At 36.9% G+C, this 27,320-nt stretch overlaps 1 protein-coding gene across 5 annotated transcripts in view; it reads left to right on the forward strand.

The window, feature by feature from the left end:
• Positions 1-17,885, forward strand: part of LOC145980360 (uncharacterized) — a 33,038-nt gene extending 15,153 nt beyond the window's left edge. For all 5 annotated transcript variants that reach the window (XM_083113414.1, XM_083113413.1, XM_083113415.1 and 2 more), the window contains 2 exons: positions 9,211-9,291; positions 16,858-17,885. In XM_083113414.1, coding sequence (XP_082969540.1) covers positions 9,211-9,291; positions 16,858-17,791 — 1,015 coding nt within the window. In that variant the 3' untranslated portion in view covers positions 17,792-17,885. The remainder of the gene's footprint in view (positions 1-9,210; positions 9,292-16,857) is intronic.
• The last annotated feature ends 9,435 nt before the right edge of the window (positions 17,886-27,320 follow it).

Here is a 27,320-nt window from a genome sequence, read left to right on the forward strand (position 1 = left end):
AGGTGATTGCCGGAATCAGCCAGGTGATTGCCGGATAGGCTTTCGAGAGCTAACCGTGGCAAGTGGCGAACAAAGTTTTTTGGAAATCAAGGGTAATAAAAATACTATCTTCGGTCAATCATGTCTGAAACACGCTTGTTTCCATTGTATGCAAGATAGCATTATAGCTACGAAAAATAATATTGGGTCGGAACGGAGCGGCACCTGTAGCCACCGCCCAGGGTGGCAAAATGACTAGCGCTGGCCCTAACTCAATGACCTTTTGTCCATGTAAGTTTGGCAACATTGAAAGGGTGTTAGAAATCGAGCAGTCCTTGCTATTACCCACCTCTCACCTGACCCCACCCTCCAACAAACAAGTTGCCCACAGGACAGCAGCGCCAGAGAGACTTTCTCATCTTTGCTGAGCAGTATTTTAGTGACTGTTCTTCTTCTTCTTTTTTTTAGTGACTGTTCTTCTTCTTCTTTTTTTTAAATATGTGGGAGGTTGTCGAGTGGGTTCCCAGTAACATGTTATGGTAATGATCAGGGGTGTACTGGCCCAACCAGAGGGATCACGGCAATTTGACATATGGGACTCGTCTGAAATGCCATATTTACTTATTTTCTTGCAGATGGCCTGCGACGCCAAGGGTCCCGGGTTCGAATCCCGGTCGGGCTTGGTTGTTTGTGAATGTCCATTCATCAATTTCATCATTTCATCACTCATCCCCATCTTCGCAAATTAGCCAAGAGGCACAAAACGCGAAGTAAAATAAAGTAAATAAAATCAAAAATTCTTGCAGATGGCCATCGATAGGATTCCCTTCCCTGATATCCTTATCGTGTTCTTTCCAACGTATACCGATACTTCTGCCGGTTTGTCCCACGTATTCTTTTTTGCATTGGCATTTAATCTTATATATCCCTTTTTTCCCTTCTTTTTTTTTTGTTTTTCCCTCCTCCTTTTTTATAACTGGTAAAATATTTCTCTAAGCTCCTGGGTGCTTTCATCCCACATTTAATACCAAATTCTTTCACTGTTCTTTCTATCTTCTCAGACACTCCTCTAAAGTATGGGATAGCCACGTATCTATATTTCATTACCACCTCATTTTTATTACTAACATTACCGTTTTCTTTACTTTCTTGTTTAGAATATATCCTTCTTGCTTTGTGTAAATTTTTCCTCATTTACATACCCATTTTTCCTACCTACGTTATAGATCCAGTCTGTTTCCCTTTTTAAACTTTCTTTACTATTACATAATCTGATAGCACGTACGAAGAAGTTTAGGGAAACATTATATTTAATTCTACTGGCGTGGGCACATTCCTTACTAATGTACATTTTTCCCTCTAGGGGCTTATGGAAGATGCCAGTTCCTATTTCTGTATCTATTTTGTGGATCTCTAAGTCTAAGAAGCTACTTTTATTATCCTTCATATTTTCCCTAGTAAATTTGATTCCTGCTTCTTGATCAAGATTTTTATATAAACTGTCCAAACTCCCTTCTTTCCCGATAACTAAAATGTCTTCCACGTATCTCCCGTAAAATTTAACCTTACTCTCTAATGTATTCAATGCTGAACGTAAGTAAAAATAAGTTATATTTTATTTTATTTATAGTACATAAAGCAAGTAAGTTGTACAGTAAGTTGTACGTAACCTGAAAAATGATTATGCAAAAGCATCGATTACTTTGTTAAACTTGATTTTTAGGATAACTGGAAGTCAATGAACTATGATGTATCACAAGAATATGAGCAAGCTCTTTCACATCATTCAAGTTTTTTATCTTGTGTTTGAAACAACTTTTTTGATAATATTTGTGACTGAAATAAAGGTTTGGAAATGTTTTTGTAAATTTTGAAGGTTCTTTGCGAAGTTCAGTGTCTATAGATCTTAACAAAAAGAAGGTTGCAGTGGCCGTGACTTTCAAACACAGGAAAGATGGCAAAATGAGGGCTGAATACTGAAAAAAGTAAACGTGATCACGCCATTGGAAGGTTGTATCACTTTCTATGTGTGTAAAACTGCTTTTGTGCATTTAAAACAATTGTCCAGTTGTGACTATCATCGGGGAAAATATTGATACGTTTTACCAGCTCTCTTGGTTGGCAAGTCTTTGGACAGAGTTTGTCAAAGTGCTTCTTTACCTTTTTGATTCTTTTGTCAGATAATTCACTTCATTTCCTTCTACTTGGAACATATACTTACCATTTCAACAAGGGATTAAAATGATCCCCGAAGCTCTGTCATTTCTAAGAGAGCATTCCGTAAGAGATCGTATGCAGGCATATCAAGAGAGTCTGCTTGTAATGACTTAGAAGTGATATTCATCTGCTCCAAGACTTTACACTGAGCAGTTAATATTAAAGTTAAACTGAAAGATTCAATTCTCCCCCGAAGGCCAATAGCCCCACTTTTTTCATTTGGCTTCCTTGCTTGTTAATACGAGGCGTATTCGTAAAGTAAGTACCGTTTGCAAATATTGCCGCTGTAGAGATGCAGTCGCGACCGTGTGAGTTCTCGCTGACGTCCTTCATCAGTTAGTTAGCCACAGGCACGCGTGGGATCAGGTCATGCTTTTTCTTCGTAGTTTTCTGAAGGTTTGAAGTGTTCAAGAAAATCAATCGGCCCGCCGACTGTAAAGTCCGGTCTGTGATTTGTTTTCTCAATGCAAGAATGGTTAAATTCTTGCCTCAAGGACAGACCCCCAACAAAGATGCCTGCTGTGACACATTAATCCGGCTGCGTCGTGCAATTCAAAACAAAAGACGCAGAATGCTTAGCGAAGACATGTGTTGCTTCACGACAATGCTCGTCCGCATACGGCCCAACAAACTCAAGATTTCATCACGTCATTCGGCTGGGAACAATTTGTTCATCCGCCAACAGCCCTGACTTGGCACCAAGTGACTACCATCTCTTTCTTCATCTGAAGAAGAAGTTTCTTGCTGGTCAGCATTTCGACGAGGATGACCATGTTGAAGCAGCAGTGCATGGATGGCTTTCGTCACAGGCGGGAACATTCTATGATGATGGGATACAAAAACTAGTGCCACGCTACGACAAATGCTTGAACAATGGTGGAAACTACGTAGAAAAGTAGTTTAAGTTCTGTAGAATGCAATGCAAATAAAAAAGGGTACGAAACTATTTTACTTTTTTTTTTACACCCTTTCGGTACTTACTTTCCGAATACGCCTCGTACATTCAATCTTCATGGTCCCAACGCAGTGAAATGCTATAAAAATTACCTCGATTTTACATTTTCCTGCATTTTAAGTTTTTCCAGTTTGGTCCCCTGAAAAACGTAAAAATCGAGGTTCCGCTTTACTACTACCAAGAAATATGAATTACACGCCAGTTAAAGGCGAGAACTCAGCTTGCTTTTGTTAGTTACTGCAAATTTTTCTTAACTGGCCTTCTGGTAGGGGTTATTAACAATAACAACTTTTCTTCGTTTAAAAAAATATAGACCTGGAAAATAATATAAATAGACCTGGACAAACCTGTAAAAAACCTGGAATTTAAAAACGGACATTTAGTAGACACCCTGATTAAGTGTTTTGAGAGTTGGGTTCGACTTATTTCTTGTTCAAAATTTTAACTCTTGCCATCGCAGAATACTGTTACTATATATATATATATATATATATATATATATATATATATATATATATAATATAGACATCATTCTGAACTGTTACAAAAATGTGGTTCTTTCCCAGTTACCTTCTACAGAATTAACAACCAAATTTAAATGATGACTAACGCAATTTTGAGGTGCAAGTTGTTGGGTTATTTTTTGTACTTAAACCGATTTCCCGGCCAGTGTTCCAATCCTTACTTAATTGTTTTAAAACCTTCATAATTTTAGCCTGCTGGCATTCTTTGCTTAGCTTTTGGAAATCGTGGCATAATTACTGCAGACGTGCAACTATATGAAACCACCAGCTTTGAGCCTCAAATTTCCCTTTTCTTCTTCCACTTGTTTATCAGAGATTGAGACCATCCTGATTTAGTTTCCAGAAGCTACTGCGCTGATACATAGGTTCATAAGAAAATGTGGAAATGCAGGCCCCCAATATTTTATTTTGAGGGGGCACACAGGAAACTGCACTATACCATTGCCCATAGCTCAACCTCATTTCCTCGTAGTACACCCCGGTAACTGCTTTTTGCAGGCCGATGCTGGCACATGGATGCACAGCCAGGATAATCCTCTGTGGAGTTCTTTTGTCCCTTTTTTTCCCTGTGTGTACTGAAGCCCCTTTACAACAAACACCACCCTGGAACAGATAGTGTTTGTTATGAAAGGAACCACTGGAAAAAGCAATTGCTAGCAGTTACTGAGTACTGTACTGCAATTTCTGTGATAATGAGCAAGTATCATGGAACAGGAAATAAGGGTGGCTGTCTGCTTAGATATCAACATTTAAGAATATATGCAGTGGACATCAGGCTCACCAGTACCACTAATCACAATTGTAAATTCAATCAATAATATGATTGTTCCAAATATGTGCTTATTTAGTACTTTTTACACATAAAATGTATCTGAATTTGAAATATATGTTCATTTTTTTAACCGAAGGCAACCAACCTAACCACACTAACTGAGTGTTGCAAGTTACAAGTGTTAGATAGGCCTACATTCTGACTTGGACACCATGTAAAAATCTTGAAATACTAAGGGCACTGTGAAAGAAAAAAATTGGGAACCCCTGACATAGGCCAGGTTTTTTTTTTATTATGGGGTGGTGGAAAGTGGGTTTACTCCTCCAACATGAGTTCGGCCAATACCCAGCCAGTGCTACTGCGCTGTTGCCAAACTAACTGCTAGTGCAAGGGAAGGACAGAAAATTCGCGATTATTTTGATAATGCATGCACAGTGTATATGAGTACAGTGAAATAATATAGTGAATATTTCTACACAGGATTAGAATATCATATCACTGTACCATATACGAGAAACCTATACCTGAAAGAAACTTGAAGGTATTTATTCATCAACGCTCTCGTTGTCTTCCTTGGTCTCCGTGTCACTGATTTCACTCATTTCCGAGTCACGGCTGTATGCAACGGAAATTCATGGGACTTGGACAGTCAGGTTCAAAATGTATTTCCCCATCTTACGATGAACCTTAAAGTGGCGAGTTTTATGAAAAGTTCTTGCGCGCAAGAAAAATACACAACACTGCTTTTAACTTCCGCACCGCAGTCTCCTAACTGTACAACGTTGCACTCCTGCCATTGGCTGATCGCCACGCAAACCCTCTGCGTGGGCCCGCCCGATAACGGTTCTAAAAGCATGCATCGTATAGCTCACTGTTATATTGGACTACTTGCTAGTCAGTCTGCTTCTCAAAACTGTTGGCCCAATGCTGAGTTTTATTCTGAGTGTCCACGACTTTCGTGCTTTCCCTCCACCCTCGTTGTTTTGTCCTTTTAGTTGGTGTAGGGGTGGACATGGGGGAAGTTGAGGTCACTAATGGAATGTTAGAAATTGGCGAAGCACCATGTCAACTTAGTATTTTGCCTGCATAAGTTTTTATCTTGAGTCTTTACCAGAACATGGGTGTTTCACTGTGGCTATTCTTTATGCTTGTTTCTTATTGTTAGTGTTCCTCAGTAGTACAGTTATCAAAAGAGAGGAAGGCAAGTCTCCGTGAATAAATGCACATTCAAATGCAGAGATGAACAGTAATATTTGTTGTCGTTGCAGTCTCTTTCCTTCTGTTGGAATTGTTAATGCTAACTGCAGGGTTGCTACGCATCTGGAAAACAGGGAAATGTCAGGGAATTTTGCAGATTGTCTGGAATTTATGTCCATTTTGGAGTCTGCACGAGAAAAAGTTGCAAAATGAACAAGCGGTTCACTTCCACTTCTGCATTCGGTTCTTGTGATTCCACTCCCAAAAGAGATTCAGTTTAGAAACTTGTTTCTTTTGTTCTTATGATTCTCAGTTTTGTGCAAATTTATGGTTCCTTCGAATTTCTGTGAAAAAAAGAAAATCATTTTTATAATATTAGAAAAATATCAAATTAAACTTGATAACTAAAGTACATTGACAATATGATAATAATCATCGGAAAGTTGGTGAAGATGAAGTTATCGTCTTATTATTTTATAGATCTTAGTCTTGTTGGCATTTCCTATAGAATTTCTATGTGCAACAAAAATTTCTCCACATGCTGTGTACTTATAAATGTAAGCAAAAAAAAAGCATAATTTTCTACGACACTATATATCCACCAGAAAATGAAAAATTGTGTATGGTTTATGAACTTTTTCTGTTTGTTTTTATATTGTGGAGATCTGTTATGGTGAAATAATGTACCTCTGTTACCTTAGCCTGAAGGCTAGATGCACATGATTGTAGCACCCAAAACATTTGATGCCGATTGTAATTTTACATTTTACTCTTCAAATTTTCACGTGGTCTTGTGTGTGTAGAATGAAATTTGCTTAAAAAAAAAGTTTAGTGAATATTCATAATAATTAACAGATTATATATTGAATTGAAAAACACAAGGTTCAAAAGCAAAAATCATGACTGGAAAACTTTCATTTTTGTACTGGAAAACCTGGAAATGTCAGGGAATTTCCTAATAGAAAAATCGTAGCTACCCTGTAATTGTCAACATGCGTGTAAATTGAATATGCACTTTGTCATGATGTGAAGTTGTGTGATTAGTTTCCAAGCAAAAATTGAATTCAGTGCCTGTTTAGAATTGAAACACAATTTCACGAAACTTTATTTTCTGCATGCCAACCTCTGTGGCAGAATGGTTAGCACAGTGTGCTACAATGCTACAAGACCTGGGTTCTAATCGTGGCTTGGGTGTGGGTGTTACGAGGGTCACTATTCATATTTTGAGCCTAACAATGAAAAAACAGGAATTTGGCATTGAAAACTGCTTTATTGTTTTTCGAAGTATTCTCCTTTATGGTCAATACACTTTTGCATTCGTTCGAACCATTTGTCAAAGCAGTTTTTCCAATCTTTGAGACACCTCCATAGTATGGTTTTTGAACGCATCAATGGCGTCTTCCGCCGACGAAAATCGTTGTCCATGCAATTTATTCTTGACATTCGGGAACAAGAAGAAGTCATTGGGTGCCAAATCAGGACTGTACAGTGGATGACCCATCAATTCGATTTTTTGACTGTTGTTAGACGAGATGTGTGACAGCTGGCATTGTCTTGATGAAGAATGATCCGACGGCATTTGTTTGTTTTCCGTATTTGACCGAAGACCTCTGGCAAACAAATTGTTGTGTACCATTCAGAGTTGACCGTTCTACGTTCCTCTAAAGGCACAGTTGCCACATGACCAGTTTTCCCGAAAAAACAGGCGACCATTTGTTTCGATGTGCTTTGAGCGTGAACAACTTTTGTTGGATTGGGTTAATCTTGAAACATCCATACAGTCGACTGCTGTTTACGTTCCGTTCATATGCATATATCCATGATTTGTCACCTGTTAGAATCTTATATACGTCTTTTGAAGCACCACGATTGTATTTATTGAGCATTTGTTTGCACCAATTGACGCGAGCGTCTTTTTGAGTTTTTGTCAAATTGTGTTGGATCCAACGAGAACATACCTTTCTCACAGCTAAATGATCATGTAATATTTTATATATGCTGGTGGAACTAATGCCTATGGTTGCCTCAATCTCACAGTATGTCACATGACGATCTTGCAGTATTAGGTTTTGCACAGCATCAATGTTTTCTTGAACAACAACTGATTTTGGACGACCTTCGCGAATCTCGTCGGTGAGCGAATGGCGGCCACGATTAAATTCGTTATACCAGCGTTTCACAGTGGCAAAGGATGGGGCTTCATCGCCAAATGTGGAAGTAAGTTGATCGATGCACTCTTGTCTTGATAATCCACGTCGAAAATCGTAAAAAAATCATCGCACGAAAATGTTGACGAGTTAATTCCATTTTATTGTTGTCGCGCAATCTCCAAGGCAACATAAACAACACAAATGAAGCTATTGACAAAACATTTGAAGTACGTTATGGTCAATAATGCGAGACGATTCCGTGCAAACGTCAAATCGCGCCTAACTTCAATCAGTGTTGCCAAGCCTCAAAATATAAATAGTGGCCCTCGTATTTAGCCGAAAGTGCAGAAAAGGAAAGTAAAAATAAACTCAACCAATCAATAATGTTCTGCATGTTTATATGCTTATTTATAATCATATTGAAATTTGAAGCCAGAAGATTCATGTTGTTCTATTTTCATTAACCAAAAATATTGTAATTAGACGTAAGTAAGTTACTTACTTTTTCTGTGAAACTTACTTCTAAAGGTTCTATTAAATTTGGTGGCCTCTGCCACCATCCGCTTGGGAACTCTTTGCTTCACTATCATGGAAATTAATAGAACCTCTACAATTAAGTGTCACAGAAGAAGTTAGTAACTCATATCTAATGTAATTATTATGAACAGAAGTTTAGGTGGTTAATATTTGTTAGTTTACTTCATGTGTGGCATTTAGCCAAATGGTTAGTGCTCTTGACTTTTGTGCAAGCAGTCCAGGATGAGATTCCTGTCAGGAACTCCAAAATGTCAGTGTTAATATAATTCCATGAGAACAATAGAAGTTAATTCTTGTTCAGAAATCCAGGTAAAAAAACCTTCGGACAGATTTTGGCCCACAATGAACTTGTGAATCATAGAAAGCTGTGAGGTATGGACTAGGTTGGCTCAAGGTGCAATTCAAGCCACTATGAGTACAGGAACCCCATTTTGATTTCATTTTCATAAAGAAAATAGGAAGATATAATGATTTTACTCCATTTCCGTATCGATCATAGCATCTTAAATATTTTACGTTGTTGCCTTGTAATCAATGGGTCGTGGGTTCAGTACCTGGTGGAGGCACACAGTGGTTCGGATTCCACTTTAAACTGTAGGTCCAGTCCCAATTAGCCTTACTGTGCATGAAGAGGAATTAAAACCAACTCATTCGTATTGCACGACTGAAATTTATTTCCTCTAGAAATTGGACCCTTCCATTAGAATATGGTATCGTAAGTGCTATTGAAGAAGTAATCCAAACATTTCACATACAAGCCGTAACTTAAAACTTAATGCATGAATTTTTGAATCAGTGCCATATATTTCTGTGTGTATATGTATAATTTTAAATACTATATATACATTTTTATTAATTCACTTTTTTTCTATTTTGTAGAGAAAGGAACATTGCGAGTGATGTTGAGGTACCTTTTCCACAGAGACAGGAGGAAGATACTGCAGTGTTGCGAACTATACGGTAAGTGCAAATTCTTTTCGTGCCACATTTTGTATTAGAAATCATATTTCATAGTAGTAATATCTAGAACATATTAAATGCATTCCATGCCAAAAACCTGAATTCTGTAGGCAACTTACAAGGGATAGTGAAATTAAAACCTTAAAAGTATAACAAAAATTACAGGACAGACGGTAAACAGCTCAAATTTACCTGAGATATCTACTGTTATTTACGAAACTACATCAAGGTTGCAACACTGATCAAGTGAGCTTTACAACACCATTTTTGTCATTTTAAAGATGGCGCCTTCTGCATACAAATGCACCAGCAAAGAGCAGTCGTTCCTTGTCCTCCGGAAGCCTAAAACTTAGACATTTCTATGGCAAATGAAAATTCAATGTGTGTATGCATGCTTACCGTGCCAGCCAGTGTACAAATAGAGGAGGAAGTTCAACAATGGCATGAGTCTGCATGGAGATGGGTGGAAAGACCTTCGCAGTGGCTCAAAGTGACTGCACATAGATTTCAAATATTCTTCTTCTTGAGGTATACAGGCACTAACTTAGACTTTAAAAAAAATATATGTGGATCGGCAATTGGTCTATTCTAAATTGCATCAAACTTGTGCAACCCTACACGCAGAAACCTACTACAGTAGTTAGAAAACAAAAACAAATTAAGGTTTTGATTTGACTCATGTGATATAAAGAGCTGATTTTTCAAGATATAGAAATTCATTGCAGTTTTCAAACCTAGGGATATTTTTTAAAATGTATTTTCTGAGAACGAATCTTGAGCTCGTGACTATTTCTGACAAGAAGAATAAAGAATATATGAATATGTAAAAATGGAAGGAATAACACCACCATGGGTGTCTGCGGAAATATTTGGGGGGGGGGGGGGTCAGGGCATTGATAAAACTTGAATAGTATAAATAACCTTAATAGAAAGTATTATAATGGCTATGCTTATCATTATTATTATAATACAAGGGGCATACTGAAAATAATGAGCAACAATTTTTCATGAACAGAGTTTTGGTTTTATTAAAGAAAACATACTACATGATAATCTACAGACTTTTCTTTACTTTTCAACAAATTCTCCATTTCTTTGTACACATTTTCCCCACCTTTCTGGAAGCTTGAAAATATCCTTACAGTTGAACTCCGTTCCAGTTGCTTGCAGATAGTTGCTCCGTTCCAGTTGCTGAGTGTACAGTATCATGTTGAAGAATGATTTTCTTTTTAGAATGTTTATCCCGCAATGCACGATGGAACTTGTGAAGTGTTTGGATATAATGGCGAGCATTTATGGTTCAAGAAATTCAACCAGAATGCACCCCTTGTAACGATTGATAAATTTTTGGTAAACTTCTTTATTATTCAAATTACTTTTCGATAGCCCTCATATAAATTCTTTTGTAATCTAATCTTTTTGAATGTATATTTTATCCTTGTTAAAATTGTAACGCAGTTTCTGCCAAGCGAAAAAGAATGCAAAGCAAGTTGAAGCTTGCATTCTTTTTCTTTCTTATCAACAATGGATTCTTTTTCGTTCGGCGCTGTGCGGTTTTGTAAGTTTTGCTGCATTGTGTCCGATATGCTTTTTCAACGCTAAAAATAACTTTCCATGTGTCTAAATCTTTTATTCAGGGTATAGAATTGCGCAATCCCGCGAGTATAAATACCAGCAGTTTCGCTGGCAAAATAATCAGTATATCAGTATATTCCGGAATCTTTAGGTGATTAAATCGCTTGTCGAGGTCCAGGGCTGGGAGAATACGGGCGTTGTGTGGGGAGTGGCTGGTCAGCTCTCCCTTCCACAATGTCCGAGGTTTTCCGTAAGCCACCTTTCAGGATTTGTGCTGGTCAGCATGATCCTTAAAGGGGATTTTGGCAGGCTTATAAATAATTAATTCATATATAAATATTTAATCTTAATAATATAAACTTTTAAATTATTCATAAATTTTAAATTCCGTCGAAGTTGGCACTGGTCAGTGTGGCTCCGATGTAAATTCAAATTAAATAAATTAGGCTCATCAAAGATATACATCCTTCTCGTCAAGTTAATTTTTATTCTAAATCATTCTGAATTCACCTGGTCAGGAGGTTCAATTAAATAAATTTGATTCTTTTTTAGTTTAATCCGAGAGCATACCTCTGGTCAGAGGGTGTCTTTTAAATCTGATAGCTTATATAGTTTACGGGTCCGTTTTAAAGTCTGAGTATCCGGAAAGTTGAGGAAGGTTTATTGGTTTCTCTTATTTAGGTTTATATTAGATGTATTTTTGAAACCGGTCAAGTATATGTTTTTCTAGACATTCATTTAATTTAAAAGTCTATTGTTTTGCTTTTGCAATGTGAGTAGCCAAAAAGGGTAGACATAGAGTCCCCTATTATGTTAAGGAATTCCACGTGGACATTTGTAATTTGTGGCCGAGATATGGCTTTGATATTGGGTAGAGAAAGGCTCCCCTTATATTTTGTTGTGAATGTTTTTGGAGATTGACCCTGAAGATGGTAGTTTACCTCATGAGTTCTAGAGAACATGATGCAGATGTGAAAATATGACAGAAGCACGAATAGAAATTTACGGAAAGATGTTATGCAAATTTTTCCTTGGTTTTGGTTAATAGTAATTTTGTCGACCTTTAGTTAATAATTTGTTACCTGTTTATTGAAACCAAGCTACAGCTGTGTTAGTTCCATGATGGGATGTGGACATGTTATATAAGAGAGTGCTCTCTGGGTTTTATGTTTACTCAATAGAAAGTTTTGACTATAATATGGAAGTTGTAATGATCTAAATTTTATCTTTTGGCATGGTTGTAGTTTTTCTTTTGATCAGAAGTTTGTATATTTTTCTTTTAACCTAACTATGTGGGAATTGTGAATATTGGAAATTTGAGATGTAAATAAATTTGTAATCGTTAATGGGTATTTCCTTATAGTAAATTTGGTTTATAAGTACAAATTAACTGGCCTCCTTTTGGTTTGATGAAGTGTCCCGCTGTCACTGGTCAGTGAGGCGGAGGCTTTATCAATCCATAAGATGTCAGTTTAGATTATGCTGATTTCGCTCGCGACTCGCATGCGTATCCTCACTGGTCAGTGGGATGCGGGTGCGATTACGATGGAAGTTTAAGCGTAAGGAAGGTTACCTACTTTAGAGTTAAGGTTCTTGGTTAAGTAAACATTTTTTTTTTTTTTTTTTTTAATATTCAAAAGCAGACCCTTACCCGAACTTTGGGATGCGGACTCTCATGCCCCGCCGGAAATGAGAATTAGTCGTGGTATATATTATAACAGAAAGATAATTGGTAGGCAGCGACGCCCGGTCTTGGTCTTCCGAGGGGACCAAGCCGGTGTGTCGTGTGCCTTGGCAATGGGCGGTCGACCTTGTTTGTTGCACCCTCTGTGTTCCAGAAGATGGTGCCTATAACTTTGCCAGCAGACGTCACTGTCTTGGCCTTATTTTTTGCTGGCAATGTAGAATGGTACCATTCCATGTTCTGCTGCTTTGTTTCCAGTTCATATAGATGGAACCAGCTTTCATCACCAGTCACAATACTGAATAAAATACCATCGCCCTCCTTGCGATATCTCTGAAGAAGTTCTTGAGCGGTGTTTTTTCGCTGCACCTTGTGGTCTGCCGTCAATAAACATGGGACCCAGCGGCAACAAATTTTTCCTGCACTGCCCTGTGTCCTATATCAAGTACTGCTGCAATTGTATCCACATTGACCCGTCTGTCTTCTTTAAAGATGTTGTGAACTCTTTCCATGTTGCGTTCCATGTAGGCAGTTCGGGGGCAACCGCTCTGAGGCTGATCTTTGATGCTCGTGTTTCTTAAAATCTGGTGAAAGATGTTCTTTAACGTCTTTAAAATGCTTTACCCATCTTCTAGCACTGCTAGCACCCATGCATACATCTCTATATGTTCGCTGAAGTCTATACTGAATTTCAGCAGCAGGAATTCCCTCTATAACAAGGAATTCAACAGAGCACATTTTGGAAACGAAACATTACTGTCAGCCATTTTGAAACAACTGCATGCGCTCACACGATCAAAGCTAATGACGTCAAACTACCTCGATGCATTCAGTAAAGTCTGTATTTTGTGATGATATATTGATGTATACTGTTTTTGGTAGGGTACTTTTATTATTATCTGGGCTAACTATATTTATAGCTGGGGTTGTTTGCATGTATTGGTGGATTCTGGTTTTGAAAAATTATTGTTCATTACTTTCAGTATGCCCCTCGTACAATATTAACATCATATTCAAAGGGTGACTGTGTTGGGGGTGTTCCTGAGAGAAATCTGCAAGACATAAGCAGAGGTTGAATCTAGGTAGGGTCAACAATTTTCAGATCTAACTTATCCAGTTCCAAAGGTACTCAAATCTGGAACCCAGAACTGGGTATGTGTGTCTGGTTCCTGGAACCAAGTACCCAGGCCCATTATTACCTGCTATCCGGATATTTAAGGGCTTGAATCTGGCCATCCCTAATACATAGATACCCTGCATCAACATTCTCAAAACATTCCTGGGGTTAATACAGAAGGTCGTTTCACGTCCATGGTAACAAAGTTAGAACCCACCTCACCTTAAGAAAATCTGTGATGCAACCATTGGTGGTGCTCCACGTGATACCCCTGTCTTGCAGCAATGGCCCTGCAGCGGAGTTTCCATTGGATAAGACTGCGTTGAAGAACACATTGGTCCAAACGATCCCATTCCTCCTGACAAGCTTTCCAAATACCCTCAATTGTGCGGGGCCGTCTGCTTCCCAAGGCTCGTTTCAACAACGGAAAAAAACCACAGAAATCCATAGGAGAGGCATCGGGGGATTTCACAGGAATGTCTGTAAAGGGGATTGCATGAATGCCCGTTTCACGTGCCATCCGATCCATGTATGCCTGAGTGGACTTTGCCGTATGACTGGATGCCTTGTCCTCGTGGATGACAACGCGAGATGTGTCGCTGCCATAGAGAGAAGGGATATCATGTCTGTAAAGTGGATCCAAAATATTCGTCTGGTAATAGGCTGCATTTATTTTAGCCTTTTTGTCCACTCTGTGCAGTCAAAGTTTGCCGTTATAGCAGTAACCACCAACAACCATGAACCCACGTGGAAAATTTTCAGTACATTCTCGTACCCACTCAGATCGACCTCTTGCATCACGTGGACGATAGTAGATGGCCGTTTTTTTATCACATCCCGACAGATACACCCATGCTTCATCCAGGGACACCACATACTTCCAGCGGTCCCCAGCCAGCTGGCGTTCGTAGAGCTTCCGACTGTTGGTCTTCCTCTCCTGGACATGTGAGGCACGCAGCTTATGAACTTGAGCCTTGTGCTTCCGCACAAGTTGTAAATCTTGGGCTATGATGCGATTTACAGTTGCAGGGGAACATTGCACTGCCTGTGCAATCGCTCTTTGCGTTGCAGGGTTTTCACGTCGCACCAAGGATCTCACTTTCCGCACAACATCAGGGGAACGCTTGGGCTTCCGATATGTCCGAGGCCCACTTTGACTGGTTCGAGCAACTAATACGGTGCAAGCTCTATGGCAATTCAACACTGCTTTGATGCCCTTCTTTGACACATGGAAGGCTTTCGCCTGGCACTGTTTAATTATCTGGCTATAACTATAACCAACGTCAGAAAGGACACAGATGTACCCCCCCCCCCCCCCAAAAGACTGAAATTTTCGGTGCCATATAAACACTCGCTCTCACACCAACCATCTTCTTTGCAGGTCAACACACAGTACTTTCGTCCTATCGGCTCTGGCTGCTCTGTGCTGTGCCTATGTGCTGTTCCCTGGTGATCGAAATCGTTGCCATCGACATGAAACAACCTTCTGTAATAGCTGAAAAAATTGTTATTTTTTCATTGACTTGCCACCTCACATTTGTGAAACAAGAAATGATTTCTAACTTTGTTTCCAAACTGTTTGTTGGGCACCCACATAATGTAGAATGAAAAAAAGTCCATGTAGAGTTATGTGTATAAAGGCCGGTTTTCCAATGTACAGTTAAGGTTCATGTTAGCACGTAACTGGAAGTTTGTGAAAATTTTGGTTTTACAATGTACAGTTAGCTTGTAACTGGAACTCTGGTGGCGATTATCTTTACTGCTACTTCTTCTTGCAGTTACCAGCCTAACTGGAAGTTACGGAGCCACATGGCTGCCTCGTGCAGCTATCGAAGTTCCACACTCGCAACTTCACTCAGATTAAACAAGATATGATTCATAAAACTGTAAAATTGGTACAGAAGAAGACTTGTTTTGTTTGTCAGAGCTTACCAATGTCCATGCAAATATGGAAATTAAGCAGCGTAGTTGCTAGAATTTGCTTGATGAAGTTGTGACCGGGATATCCCATCTACCAGGCGAGACAATCTCCAAACACTAATTTGGTGCAGTGGTACCACCTTTTGGAGCGTGTTGTTTTGTAATACGAGTTTTGAGTCCTGGTCACGGATCTTTTTTTTTCTTTCTTGTCAATTATTTATTATGTGTGTTGCCTTCAATTCATGCTTTATTGTTGAATGATCTTCTCGGGGAAATATTACAGTGAATTTTAAAATTATTTTTATTCATACCTTCATATTTCTAGAACTTGACCTATAAAGCATGCTCACTAACATGTTAATTTTTTGCTCAACAAACATGCAAGAGAGGTACAAAGCATGGAGTCAAATTTACAATATCTGCATATTAATAAGTGTTTATATCAATAGACAGGTATTATTAATGTTTTGACTTTCGAGTTTTTCAAGAGTTATTCTACAACAAAGTATCTGCGCTTACTCCTCATAAAAGCATTTTCCCCACACGGAATTGAATTGACCTTTATTGGAAGAAAGCCAAATCTGTAGTGCTTGCTTTTGTTAATTTATTTCGTAAGCATACAGAATGGATATGCAGCCATTGTTCCAATCGTTTCTGATGCAATAATGTGCTTTCGAGCGGGGCGCGCTTGTAGTTCTATATTTAAACACCAGCCTGTGTGTCAACCGACGTGGTTTGAAACTATACTAATAGATGGCGCGCAGATCAATTCCCTATTTTTCTGCACTTCGGCATTACCAACATACCATTTTGGACTACAAAGTTAGGATTTGCTAACTGCCACATTGATATAGGCATATCCGTGTAAGAATAAATATCTTGTAATTTAGTGCAAAATTCTGTCATTTTGTTATAATTTCTAAAGATAATCTCCATGCCCTACTTTTTTAATACAGTAAGTAAATGTCTAAATATGCAATTTCTTTTGCACTGCAGTCATTCGAAACATGCATTTATATAGGTTGTCAATGATCCATTCAGGTTCTTCAAGGACCATTGTAATTTTATATCGGAACTTATCGGTATCGACCAAAATTTCATATTGGCCCATCCCTACTATTCATTCGCATTATATCAGTTATAAATCAACAAAACTGAATCTACCTTGACAACAAACAAGTCTTGATATTCTGTCACCATATATGATATCTTACAGGCTGTAGATGACCAAGAAATCTCATGATAACAAGTTTTTTCTTTCTCTCCATAGGAAAGGTAGAGCATCTTCTACTCATTGTCAACCAAAAGGTGAAGTGGATCTCATGAAAGAACCAGAATTTATCGATGTTTCTGAGGTTCCATATGCATATAACATCTCTTTGCCTGTTATACATGATGATGGGAGTCCTGATGAACAAGAAGCTTCTTTTATGGCGGTTCAGATGGATGCTTTAGTGAAGGAAGAAAGTCCTATCTATGATGCTGATGCGAATGACCCTAGTACGTTTAGTGAAGAAACATTTGTTAAATGTGAAAGTGAGGTAAGTGGTGAGTACAGTGGTAATGACGATGATGCATTTTGTGCAAATATTGCAAGAATTATTAAAACTCTGTCTCCAGAAGCTAAAGTTTTAGCCAAAACCAGAATCCAGCAGGTTTTATTTGAGGTTCAGTATTCAAGTGAATCGGCAGGAAATGATCAGATGGATCCTGATAGGTCGTTGTATCAATCTGGGGTTACAACACAAAATAACCCACTAAGTGGTATGGCACAAGTTGTTCATAATATTTCTGATGTGCCTGAACAATATTCAACATTGTCTGTTCCACCAAGATCAGCTTCATCACAATGTTTTGGTATCAGCAGAACACAAAAGGACGATGGTTTACGTCGAAAATCTTGTCCTCAACCACGCTCAAAATCTCTTTCTCCACAGCCACTTCCTGATGAATGTGAGGAAATGGAATTCTGTAGGAAAGTTGTGTCTCACATGAAGCAGTTGTCCACGGTCGGTTCAGCGTTAGTTAAAGCAAAGATCAAGGAATTAGTGAACAGTATGGTTTACACGGAAGCACTGAACCATGCCAAAGATATTCCTGTGATTCCTCCACCTGTAGTCACTCCTGTTCTTCCATCCTTTCATACAATTACTTCAGGGGTCCAAGTGGACACAAGCGAAACTTCTTTTAGCACAAGGCAATAGTACGTTCCAGTGAGGTAAGACTTTATATAATATTGCAGTAAATTGTGTATTTGTGTGTATGTCAACAAATTGTGATTAAAGTACCTGAAATATAAGTGACTTCATAAAATGTTTTTTTTTTATTTGGTATTTTTAAAAGTATGTACATAATTACTAGGTTAAAATGTCTCGAGTATTCATATAACCACTGTTTCGCAGTAAGAACAACATTAAAAAAAATACAAGTCATTCTCATTGATAAATACAACAACACTGTACATGTTACTCTTTATAACATTAAAAAGAGTATTTTGGTTTTGAAATGTGTTTGCCTGCTTTCGTTCAAGATACAAGCAGGATTTTTCAGTTTTTTACAAAACCTGATTAAATGAATGAAGCAAAGATGAAAATTACATTTCACATGTTTTTATTACTCAAATTCTATTTTTACTTAAACAATCGCAAGGAGGCCCTTGTTAAGTCTCCTTCACCTGGTTTACACCGGAAAATCCAGATACAGGGATATACAGAGAATGCCCTGATTGTCTCGGTGAAGTTTCAATGTATAAACCTTGCATAAAATGAACACAAAATAAAAAAAATGTAACACATTGGAAATATTACTCACGGTTTTAGCTAGTTTTTTTGTAGTTCAGCACTGTACTTGTTACCTTATACTGATCGACGCTAATAATCCATAAACCATATTCACGAGGGCTCTCAACACTTAAATAAGGCTCACTTATCACTAACAAAACCACTGTTGACGTATCTTCCTAATTTCTTAAATGCACTTCCTGATCATTCCGCTTCAGTCTGTAGAAGGCGATCCGATCCGGTTACGCTGCAACTCTTCCTTCTTCCAGGCTGCAAGTTCACTGTTCAAGTTCGTTTTTGGGATCGAACTCACTATTCAATTCAGCATTTCAACGTAACGAAATATCAAAATGTCAACTGCTCGTGTCACTGCAAATTTTCCAAGTTTTGCCAGCAACGAGCGCGCGAACACGAACCGCAAAGACGCAACATCATAACATCTAACCGCCGACTGCAGTCTTTGTGCGCCAAAAGTCCAGAACAGTCTATTACTTAAGAGAGGAGTGAAGTATTCTTTATCCTCATTCGTTCCGGAGGAAAAGTCTTACATTAATCGGTTATAGATGCCCCTTCCCCAAAAAAGGCATTAGATGGACTGATCAAGGAGAGCTAATGTCTTTCCAAGTCTCTTTATCTCCTTAAATATTTGACCAGCCCTCGTACATACATTTTTTTTTAAAGAAAAAAAAATTCAGGTTACAATTTCAAAACATCTTATAACATAGTAAACACATATAGATTTTCCTTCAATTTCACATATTAATTCTGTTCAATCGTTTCTTACAATCACATAGTAAGAATAATCTCAAGAAAATATACACAATTACAATTTGTAAACATTGAAGCATAATAAACATATTACTCAATTTCTTTTCAATACATATATACCTTCATACATTACATAAAATCAACTTTGAATCATTACCACATAATTTATCAATATACTACAAGTAACTTCAATCATTTACATATTGTCTTGCAGGTTTTCAAATTGTTTCAACTGATTTACATAAATTCTCCTCTTACTGTTTCTGCAATTCCATAATTTTAAATTTTCTTCATGTTGTGATTCAATTATTTACTAGAGCCGATACAGGCGGGTAAGTGTAGAACATTATAAAAATATTTTGATTTCTATCTTTACAAAATATCATCATACTCATGAAATTAATCTAACAGTAAACCTCCTTTCTCTTGCAATGATCTTTACCTGTCACTTCTTCTTTCTTCTTTAGTGTATCAGCATGCTCAAATTACTAATTTCAGGAAATTACATCGTACAATACGTCGCTTATCTCTTTAACAAACTATTTATTAACTTGCAACAGAATTCTGGACATACTCTTTCACTTAAATATCAGCATGTACTTTATTACATAACAACAATGATTTTCGGTTCGCCTTCGACCTACTATTTTTCATTTTTTGGTCCGCCTTCGACCTTATATTTTTCAACATTTCCGGTCCGCCTTCGACCTCATATTTATGTGCCTCTCTCGCACTATATCTTAATACATACTGACTTTTACCTCATATAGCTATGTCCAAGAACTCTCATCACTTCATCATTCTATTAATGCTATTTAACATTGCTTTCCAAAGAATTTCCTCAAATAACTTTCTTCTGAGCATGACTGTTCTATCTTCTTTCTCATTTGTTCTTCATTATTCTTAACGATTTTGAGGCTTACTTCCATTTTTTTTATCTTATTACTTTTCTTTTTACAAAGCTATTTTTCAATTTTACAATATCTACCCGCTCATTGACAATAATAATATTTACCAGCACTTTTACCAACCATCAATACTTTTTTTTTTCATCGAACCACAACTAGTTTTCACATAATTTATACAAAACAACTGACATTAAATAACTTTTTCTTTTCATTTTCTCAATTTTCAATATACTTGGCTCATAACAACATACAAACATTTTTTTTTGACAGCTTATTTACATTTGAACAATTTCCATCATTTTATCAAAATTTACATAAACTAGTGATTATCAACATTTCTACAAGTGAAATGGAAATTTCGATATTTTACATAAAATGTACCAACTTTAGGAAAACATCATTATCAATCGACTACTCAAAATATCTCTTCTTGAATTATACGTCTTGGTTGTTATTTTCACTTCTAAAGATCCCTGTTCGTCGTAGCTATCATGCCTTTTTTTCCTATTCTTCTTCTTCTCTCTGCTTTTCATTTTTCATCTTCTTCTTCCAACTTTCGTGAAGTAGAGAAACTATTAGTCTGCCAAAACTATTTGTATTATCTCTTTTTCTTAAAATCTTTTCTTTTCGTTTCTTGTTGTCCATTAGTATATTTTCCTCACTATGAGAATCATCACTAGCAACTTTCTTCTTAACTTTCTTCCATTCTTTCCTGTCTCGTTTCTTTTGGGACTTTCTTTCACCCTCATCAGATGAATGCATTGCTCTCTTTTCTTGTTTCATCTTTTTCATACTTGTGTCTGATCTTTCTGCGCTAACATTCTTAGATGTTTTACGAACTTTCTTCTTCACTTTCATTAACGCTTTTTCAAATTTCTTTGCAGATTTCAATTTCTTTCTCTTCGTTTTCTTCTTTTTCTTTACAGAAATATATCTAAGCCTCATTTTACTTCTCTTCCTTCTACTGATCAGAGTCATTTCCGGTACGGTCACGTCTAAAGTTACACATTCTTTCAGTTCAGGAAACATCATTTTTCTCAGGTTTTTCGTGAAAACTTTCTTCTTTACTTATCACTTCCTGAGATTGCTGTATTCCGAGTGACTCATCTTCAACTTGTTGATTTTTCATTCCCAACACGCACACTCGTTCCTCTAGAACCTGCACTTTCCAATCTGTCTCCCTTTGTTTACTTTCTATAGCCACTAGTAATTGATCAGAACTATCTTCTATCTTCTCACTGTTGTCACGGACCTTATTACAATCATATTTTACTTCATTAATTCCGGTCTGAAATTGACATGATACTTTATCTTCCTTCATAACGTCCTCCATTTTTTCTATCCTAGTGACTTGCACCTCCAAAACGCCTAGTTTTTCCTCCATCTTGTCATTTATTTTTTGCATGGAAGCATTTATTATTTCCTTGAGTTCCAATTTATTCTGTTCCTCTTTCTGCTCCAATTTTCTGTATAAGTCTTCCTGCAGGAGCCTATCTTTTTCCTCTTCCTGTCTCCGTTCTAACCTATTTTGTTCCATTTGTTCGTATAATCTCTCCCATTTTAGATTATCTTGTTCCTTATTTTCTTCCAATTTTAGGCAAAAGCTCTCCTGCGCTAGCCTACTCTGTTCCATAAGCGACAAAACTTTACTTAAAATTTCATTTTTCTTTCCCCGATCAATATCAACTAGACAACCAAATTCGTCACTTTCTTTCGAAACACCCTGTTCATTTTCGTCTATTTTTTCATTATCATGAACTTCATTTTCAGCTCCGTTCTTGCACTGCTTGCAGGAAAAATCTTTCTCAAGGCAGTCTTTATGCACCCATTGTTTACAGTCTGAACATTGTACAGCAGCGTCTGAAATCAACAATCTGCCGCAACAAGGAGCTTTCCGTATTGTACGAGCCATGCTGCCGACAAACACGAACGCCGGTTGCAACACTCAATGTTTACATAAACATCGCCCACAACGACGAAACACAATGCCTGTTACCCCTTTTATTTTATTTTCGTTTCACCAAGACAATCTAAGGCAACTCCCGGGAGTTTCGGACACCATATAACATTAAAAAGAGTATTTTGGTTTTGAAATGTGTTTGCCTGCTTTCGTTCAAGATACAAGCAGGATTTTTCAGTTTTTTACAAAACCTGATTAAATGAATGAAGCAAAGATGAAAATTACATTTCACATGTTTTTATTACTCAAATTCTATTTTTACTTAAACAATCGCAAGGAGGCCCTTGTTAAGTCTCCTTCACCTGGTTTACACCGGAAAATCCAGATACAGGGATATACAGAGAATGCCCTGATTGTCTCGGTGAAGTTTCAATGTATAAACCTTGCATAAAATGAACACAAAATAAAAAAATGTAACACATTGGAAATATTACTCACGGTTTTAGCTAGTTTTTTTGTAGTTCAGCACTGTACTTGTTACCTTATACTGATCGACGCTAATAATCCATAAACCATATTCACGAGGGCTCTCAACACTTAAATAAGGCTCACTTATCACTAACAAAACCACTGTTGACGTATCTTCCTAATTTCTTAAATGCACTTCCTGATCATTCCGCTTCAGTCTGTAGAAGGCGATCCGATCCGGTTACGCTGCAACTCTTCCTTCTTCCAGGCTGCAAGTTCACTGTTCAAGTTCGTTTTTGGGATCGAACTCACTATTCAATTCAGCATTTCAACGTAACGAAATATCAAAATGTCAACTGCTCGTGTCACTGCAAATTTTCCAAGTTTTGCCAGCAACGAGCGCGCGAACACGAACCGCAAAGACGCAACATCATAACATCTAACCGCCGACTGCAGTCTTTGTGCGCCAAAAGTCCAGAACAGTCTATTACTTAAGAGAGGAGTGAAGTATTCTTTATCCTCATTCGTTCCGGAGGAAAAGTCTTACATTAATCGGTTATAGATGCCCCTTCCCCAAAAAAGGCATTAGATGGACTGATCAAGGAGAGCTAATGTCTTTCCAAGTCTCTTTATCTCCTTAAATATTTGACCAGCCCTCGTACATACATTTTTTTTTAAAGAAAAAAAAATTCAGGTTACAATTTCAAAACATCTTATAACATAGTAAACACATATAGATTTTCCTTCAATTTCACATATTAATTCTGTTCAATCGTTTCTTACAATCACATAGTAAGAATAATCTCAAGAAAATATACACAATTACAATTTGTAAACATTGAAGCATAATAAACATATTACTCAATTTCTTTTCAATACATATATACCTTCATACATTACATAAAATCAACTTTGAATCATTACCACATAATTTATCAATATACTACAAGTAACTTCAATCATTTACATATTGTCTTGCAGGTTTTCAAATTGTTTCAACTGATTTACATAAATTCTCCTCTTACTGTTTCTGCAATTCCATAATTTTAAATTTTCTTCATGTTGTGATTCAATTATTTACTAGAGCCGATACAGGCGGGTAAGTGTAGAACATTATAAAAATATTTTGATTTCTATCTTTACAAAATATCATCATACTCATGAAATTAATCTAACAGTAAACCTCCTTTCTCTTGCAATGATCTTTACCTGTCACTTCTTCTTTCTTCTTTAGTGTATCAGCATGCTCAAATTACTAATTTCAGGAAATTACATCGTACAATACGTCGCTTATCTCTTTAACAAACTATTTATTAACTTGCAACAGAATTCTGGACATACTCTTTCACTTAAATATCAGCATGTACTTTATTACATAACAACAATGATTTTCGGTTCGCCTTCGACCTACTATTTTTCATTTTTTGGTCCGCCTTCGACCTTATATTTTTCAACATTTCCGGTCCGCCTTCGACCTCATATTTATGTGCCTCTCTCGCACTATATCTTAATACATACTGACTTTTACCTCATATAGCTATGTCCAAGAACTCTCATCACTTCATCATTCTATTAATGCTATTTAACATTGCTTTCCAAAGAATTTCCTCAAATAACTTTCTTCTGAGCATGACTGTTCTATCTTCTTTCTCATTTGTTCTTCATTATTCTTAACGATTTTGAGGCTTACTTCCATTTTTTTTATCTTATTACTTTTCTTTTTACAAAGCTATTTTTCAATTTTACAATATCTACCCGCTCATTGACAATAATAATATTTACCAGCACTTTTACCAACCATCAATACTTTTTTTTTTCATCGAACCACAACTAGTTTTCACATAATTTATACAAAACAACTGACATTAAATAACTTTTTCTTTTCATTTTCTCAATTTTCAATATACTTGGCTCATAACAACATACAAACATTTTTTTTTGACAGCTTATTTACATTTGAACAATTTCCATCATTTTATCAAAATTTACATAAACTAGTGATTATCAACATTTCTACAAGTGAAATGGAAATTTCGATATTTTACATAAAATGTACCAACTTTAGGAAAACATCATTATCAATCGACTACTCAAAATATCTCTTCTTGAATTATACGTCTTGGTTGTTATTTTCACTTCTAAAGATCCCTGTTCGTCGTAGCTATCATGCCTTTTTTTCCTATTCTTCTTCTTCTCTCTGCTTTTCATTTTTCATCTTCTTCTTCCAACTTTCGTGAAGTAGAGAAACTATTAGTCTGCCAAAACTATTTGTATTATCTCTTTTTCTTAAAATCTTTTCTTTTCGTTTCTTGTTGTCCATTAGTATATTTTCCTCACTATGAGAATCATCACTAGCAACTTTCTTCTTAACTTTCTTCCATTCTTTCCTGTCTCGTTTCTTTTGGGACTTTCTTTCACCCTCATCAGATGAATGCATTGCTCTCTTTTCTTGTTTCATCTTTTTCATACTTGTGTCTGATCTTTCTGCGCTAACATTCTTAGATGTTTTACGAACTTTCTTCTTCACTTTCATTAACGCTTTTTCAACTTTCTTTGCAGATTTCAATTTCTTTCTCTTCGTTTTCTTCTTTTTCTTTACAGAAATATATCTAAGCCTCATTTTACTTCTCTTCCTTCTACTGATCAGAGTCATTTCCGGTACGGTCACGTCTAAAGTTACACATTCTTTCAGTTCAGGAAACATCATTTTTCTCAGGTTTTTCGTGAAAACTTTCTTCTTTACTTATCACTTCCTGAGATTGCTGTATTCCGAGTGACTCATCTTCAACTTGTTGATTTTTCATTCCCAACACGCACACTCGTTCCTCTAGAACCTGCACTTTCCAATCTGTCTCCCTTTGTTTACTTTCTATAGCCACTAGTAATTGATCAGAACTATCTTCTATCTTCTCACTGTTGTCACGGACCTTATTACAATCATATTTTACTTCATTAATTCCGGTCTGAAATTGACATGATACTTTATCTTCCTTCATAACGTCCTCCATTTTTTCTATCCTAGTGACTTGCACCTCCAAAACGCCTAGTTTTTCCTCCATCTTGTCATTTATTTTTTGCATGGAAGCATTTATTATTTCCTTGAGTTCCAATTTATTCTGTTCCTCTTTCTGCTCCAATTTTCTGTATAAGTCTTCCTGCAGGAGCCTATCTTTTTCCTCTTCCTGTCTCCGTTCTAACCTATTTTGTTCCATTTGTTCGTATAATCTCTCCCATTTTAGATTATCTTGTTCCTTATTTTCTTCCAATTTTAGGCAAAAGCTCTCCTGCGCTAGCCTACTCTGTTCCATAAGCGACAAAACTTTACTTAAAATTTCATTTTTCTTTCCCCGATCAATATCAACTAGACAACCAAATTCGTCACTTTCTTTCGAAACACCCTGTTCATTTTCGTCTATTTTTTCATTATCATGAACTTCATTTTCAGCTCCGTTCTTGCACTGCTTGCAGGAAAAATCTTTCTCAAGGCAGTCTTTATGCACCCATTGTTTACAGTCTGAACATTGTACAGCAGCGTCTGAAATCAACAATCTGCCGCAACAAGGAGCTTTCCGTATTGTACGAGCCATGCTGCCGACAAACACGAACGCCGGTTGCAACACTCAATGTTTACATAAACATCGCCCACAACGACGAAACACAATGCCTGTTACCCCTTTTATTTTATTTTCGTTTCACCAAGACAATCTAAGGCAACTCCCGGGAGTTTCGGACACCATATAACATTAAAAAGAGTATTTTGGTTTTGAAATGTGTTTGCCTGCTTTCGTTCAAGATACAAGCAGGATTTTTCAGTTTTTTACAAAACCTGATTAAATGAATGAAGCAAAGATGAAAATTACATTTCACATGTTTTTATTACTCAAATTCTATTTTTACTTAAACAATCGCAAGGAGGCCCTTGTTAAGTCTCCTTCACCTGGTTTACACCGGAAAATCCAGATACAGGGATATACAGAGAATGCCCTGATTGTCTCGGTGAAGTTTCAATGTATAAACCTTGCATAAAATGAACACAAAATAAAAAAATGTAACACATTGGAAATATTACTCACGGTTTTAGCTAGTTTTTTTGTAGTTCAGCACTGTACTTGTTACCTTATACTGATCGACGCTAATAATCCATAAACCATATTCACGAGGGCTCTCAACACTTAAATAAGGCTCACTTATCACTAACAAAACCACTTTTGACGTATCTTCCTAATTTCTTAAATGCACTTCCTGATCATTCCGCTTCAGTCTGTAGAAGGCGATCCGATCCGGTTACGCTGCAACTCTTCCTTCTTCCAGGCTGCAAGTTCACTGTTCAAGTTCGTTTTTGGGATCGAACTCACTATTCAATTCAGCATTTCAACGTAACGAAATATCAAAATGTCAACTGCTCGTGTCACTGCAAATTTTCCAAGTTTTGCCAGCAACGAGCGCGCGAACACGAACCACAAAGACGCAACATCATAACATCTAACCGCCGACTGCAGTCTTTGTGCGCCAAAAGTCCAGAACAGTCTATTACTTAAGAGAGGAGTGAAGTATTCTTTATCCTCATTCGTTCCGGAGGAAAAGTCTTACATTAATCGGTTATAGATGCCCCTTCCCCAAAAAAGGCATTAGATGGACTGATCAAGGAGAGCTAATGTCTTTCCAAGTCTCTTTATCTCCTTAAATATTTGACCAGCCCTCGTACATACATTTTTTTTTAAAGAAAAAAAAATTCAGGTTACAATTTCAAAACATCTTATAACATAGTAAACACATATAGATTTTCCTTCAATTTCACATATTAATTCTGTTCAATCGTTTCTTACAATCACATAGTAAGAATAATCTCAAGAAAATATACACAATTACAATTTGTAAACATTGAAGCATAATAAACATATTACTCAAT

This window comes from Lepisma saccharinum, chromosome 27, assembly GCF_977018435.1.
Source record: "Lepisma saccharinum chromosome 27, izLepSacc3.1, whole genome shotgun sequence".
In the NCBI taxonomy this organism is placed as follows: Eukaryota; Metazoa; Arthropoda; class Insecta; order Zygentoma; family Lepismatidae; genus Lepisma; species Lepisma saccharinum.